The sequence below is a fragment of the Pelmatolapia mariae genome, linkage group LG15 (genome assembly GCF_036321145.2).
Source record: "Pelmatolapia mariae isolate MD_Pm_ZW linkage group LG15, Pm_UMD_F_2, whole genome shotgun sequence".
Taxonomy (NCBI): domain Eukaryota; kingdom Metazoa; phylum Chordata; class Actinopteri; order Cichliformes; family Cichlidae; genus Pelmatolapia; species Pelmatolapia mariae.
Window position 1 is genome coordinate 5697387 of NC_086240.1, and position 4466 is coordinate 5701852.

Consider the following 4466-nt stretch of genomic DNA (forward strand, 5'->3'; position numbering starts at 1 on the left):
TGAACACCTACGTGACCAGAAGATCTTATCTCTGGCTTTTTGTTATAATTGATAGTTCCACATTGCCCCTCCTTGGAATTTCCCAACATTATACAGGAGGGATTATGAGTTTAGACTGTTTTGTGTGTTATTTGATTGTTATTGTTAATAGCTTTATTTAACCAGGATACGTAGTGCCGAGATTAAAAGCCTTTTGTGCACTGGCCAAGACGGAAAAGAAATTGACAACTTGAAACAAAATCACATTTAATAATAATCGCAAATGTCTAAACAAGGATATTCTCGCAACCTCGACTTGGTGCCCGTTCGTCTGGGAGATAGATGCAGAAATGAAGCCACACGATTAGCCACATCTAACAAAAGAAAAGGAAAGAGAAGGCAACTACTTCTATAGATCATGTACATGTACTTATGCTAACCTAATACTAACTGACCGTTGCCATTTTTTTTGCCAACTTCAACTGATCTGTTTAGATTTGTTTCCCTGAATTTGACTCAACAGCAAAACCCAAGACTTTGCACAGAGTTTTAGACAATTGTTGCCGACATGTTCTGTAATTCAAACCTTCACGCTATCGCGAGTAAAATGTCAACACTTATGAAGTTTCATAATGGTAAAGGTTTTTGGCCTATAGGAATATAAATATTTACAGTCTTTGCTACATCACCTTTACATTCCCAGTTTTGTAACTTATAGTTGTTAAAGATTAGTTAAAGAAGAAAATTGGCAGTCAAAGAAAGGGAAAGTAAATGAGGAAATTATGAATGAATACTTATGGTGAAAATGAATTATTTGTGGTTCATTTTTTCCAAAAGCAGGATGAGCTTTCTGAAAGGCAAAGCGCCACAAACCACAGTCTGAAGTAAGCAAACACATGTCAGTCACACTGTATGACTCACGTATTACTGTTAAAATAGAGTCAGTGCACTACTGCTTACAAGGAGAATAACTATTTCTCAAGCTTCCTGCTAAACACACATTCTGTTGTCTTCTAGTCATTGAATATTTAGCACAACTATGAACCAGTTTCATTTTTCACCACTGTGATTAAAAATGAGCTAAAAAAAAGAAGCCTCCTATCAGCAAGGAGGGGAATCAGCTTAGACCATGTTGTCACACACAGACTCTGTAAGCCTGTTATACTAACAGGGATTGAAATGGTCTGCATCCATTATGCACTTAATACCTCAGTGTTATGCACACGGATCTCTGTATGTTTCGAGAGGCCACTTAAACCGAGATCATCCTCTGACTGTCACTGAGCATCACTTGGTCCCATAGAAATAAGATTCCCTGGAAGACCGAGTCGTCTGACGCAAACAGTGGTGTGATCTGATAAAACTGAAAGATGTGTCATCGGTGTTTGAACCCTCGGTCTGATGGGCCCTTAAGCAGTCTGCTTGCCTCTCTATTCATTAGTCAGTTTGCCAGATAAGATGAAACTAATATCTGTATGACACACGGTAGCCAAGCAAGTAATTCAACAAGAGATCAGTGGTTTTTTTGGTCTTCTCTGATCATGTTGTTTGCATTATATTCAGAACCAAAAAGAAAAAAAAGAGGACTGGGACATTAATGGAAATGTCATTTTAAAAAACAAACAAACTGAATGCTAGAGTCAGTGCTTGACAGTGATGGCCCGTTTGGTATTTTTGAATCATGAATCTCTCTCAGGTGACCGGTGAAGTTTTTAAAAAGCTCTGTGGTCAGACATTTCTAATTGACCAACTTTCTTTTTTTTTCTCTGTTTTTCCTGAAAGACCTGGAATGAATCAGAAAGGGGAATTTTAAACAAACACTGACTTTGTTCCCCACATTTAACACTGAAGCGAAAGCAAGGACGCATCAGTTCCCCTGCTACATTAATGCTTAAGGACATACAACATTGTATAGCACATACATGAGAATCAACCTGAATACATTAAAACCACAGAGAAGTAACTTCGGCCACAACTGACCTACAGTATTACACAGCACTCCCTAATCCCGATTATGTGGCAGTGTGTAAATGTATATGGGTGAGATTTAAGAACTAAAGATGCAGCTTAGCTATCTCTGTTTCTTTAGAATAACTAATATTCCATTTTTTTATTTTTTAATATGCAGCTTCCATATTGAGAGTGTAAAGTTTGCTTTCCTGTGAATCAGTTTATCTGGTGAAGTCAAGACAATCTGTGATGAGCGATTTTTCTGCCAAAATGCAGATTACATGAATTCAACAGAGAGAATAATTTATGTTCATGTATTGCATTAATGTGTAATAGACAAATTCTGTTAAAGTCAGATTTGTTTTGTTTTTTTTGTCTTTTCCTCATTGCTTGATCATCATATCAGTTTCTCTTCACTGTCATTTCTCATTAACCGTCTTACACAACATGAAACAGGCCTCTTCTTTTGAACTGTCTAAATAAAACTGAGTAGCCTTTTGTTTCCTCCTTTTCCCTCTCACTGACACACAAAAAGTTCCTTTCTTGAACTGGTGAATGGTTTACAGATTAGCCACAAGGACAGATTATGTACCAAATTAAAAGAGAGTAAACAACGCCATAATAGAGAGATAAGCAATCATATGAAGCTCAGTTCTAAATCTGTTCTTTAAAACTACACAGGAAGCAAATGTGACGACTTACTTTTTCTTTCCTTTCTCTCGCTCTCTCTTTTTTAGAAGCAAACAGAAGCAGTAAAATAAAAATGGATGCACCAGGATGACCAAAGGAAGAGCTTTAAGGCGTTTTCAACACTCAAAAGTGCGTCATCAGTGTGTAATCTGACATTTATTAAAAACATTTGTTCAGTTACAATTGCTTCAACGTTACACCGTTCGGCAGTCGGTCACCGAGTGAGGTGTCCCGCTAATATGGACCCGCTACCAGTGTCGGAAACATCAGTGTCGGTTTTCTGGATGAGCCTTTTAAAAACCGAACTTCACAGAGACACCAGAAGGCGATATTAGCCCGAACACACACACACACACACACACACACACACACACACACACACACACACACACACACACACACACACAGAGAGATATTGTAGAAAAATAGAGTGATTACCAATTGAATCCAATTGAGACTTTCTCATACAAAAGAAGAAATAAAGAGAATCGCTAAGCGCAATCAATGAAAGTCGAGACAAGCACAAAATTACAGCCTATGGTCTATGCTTCAACATGACTTTAGGCTATTTTGACAAAGAGTCCTGAAAAAAATTTTTTTTCATGTTTTTTGCAAGAAAAACAACAATGTGCCATGGGTGAACATCTGATAGCAGCATCTGGATATTTTGCACTGTGGGTTGGATACTTGTTAAGCAGAGTGGGCAGAGCAGCGGGCAGTTCAGCATCTACACATGGAGTACCGCTGTTTGGGAATTCAGCAGATCGTTCCTGTATTGTTCCAGCCAGTTTCTAAGCTCGGAAATCCGGTATCCCTCTGGACCCCTGCCCCCCTGGTACACCACTTTTTCATCCCTCACGATGTAAAGTCTCTCAAAGTAGGCTCCGTACGCGGCGTTACATGAGTTGTCCATATTATCCACCACCACGTTGGTCTCCGGCACCTCAGTGAGCATCAGCTGAGCGGCTCTCAGTCTGTCCTCCAAACAGCGATGCTTGGGGATCTGATACGGCGCGTCCGAGCTCACCCAGCCGTCCGAGGGATGCGCCTCCTCGATATATACAACTAAAAAGTCCGCAATGTCTGCGTACTGACTCACGACGCGCTGAAACGCCGTCAGACGCGTCATGAATGGCGGTCAGGAGCAGCTGCCAAAGTTAAGAATGAGCGGTCTCTTCCCTTTCACGCAGTCCAGGATTCGCACCTGCTTCCGCTCCTGGACGAGCACCACCTCGGTGTTGGGCGCAGGGTGCCCAAGGTGCGCAGATTTGAGAAAGTCCAATTTCTGACCATGCCACACGGCCCTCAGGGACTCCAAGGTGAACATCTTGTTAGAGTCAGAGACGCACACCGGCGGGTCGTCAGGGCTCTCCTGCCTCTCTCCCATTTTCAGCAGCACTTTTTTCCTAATGCACAAGAAATCCAGGAGCCACAGCATAACTGCGGCCAGAAGGAACCGGGGCAGCAGCATCAGGCAGAGGGCTGCATGCTTCAGCGCCTTCGCCATTTGGACACCGCCGGAGTCGTCCATCATCTCTCCCCCAGCTGATAGGATGAGACTGTGCCGGCAAACGAGACAACTGGTATTTAGTCACCTTTACCCATTGGAGAAAACTATCTGACGCACGCAGGCACTCTTTTTATAGGTACAGCAGCGTTTGAATAATGAGGAGGGGGGGGGACACGCCTCCGGTACCCGCACCGCCCACTCACATGGTGGGGATTACCTCCCGTCAACTCTGAGCTTCAAAGATCCACAAAGACATGGGAAGCGAGAGAGAAAGATATATTGAGAGGTTGAATGTTGATAACACATGACAGTTCTCTATCTTTTGGGGTTTGTTTTG

General features: G+C 41.9%; 1 protein-coding gene across 1 annotated transcript; it reads right to left on the reverse strand.

The window, feature by feature from the left end:
• Nucleotides 1–229: 229 nt before the first annotated feature.
• LOC134643305 (thyroxine 5-deiodinase-like) lies at nucleotides 230–4247 on the reverse strand. The gene has a single exon (XM_063495607.1). The coding sequence runs from the start codon at nucleotides 4151–4153 to the stop codon at nucleotides 3347–3349; it is 807 nt and encodes a 268-aa protein (XP_063351677.1). The 5' UTR covers nucleotides 4154–4247; the 3' UTR covers nucleotides 230–3346.
• Nucleotides 4248–4466: the final 219 nt, after the last annotated feature.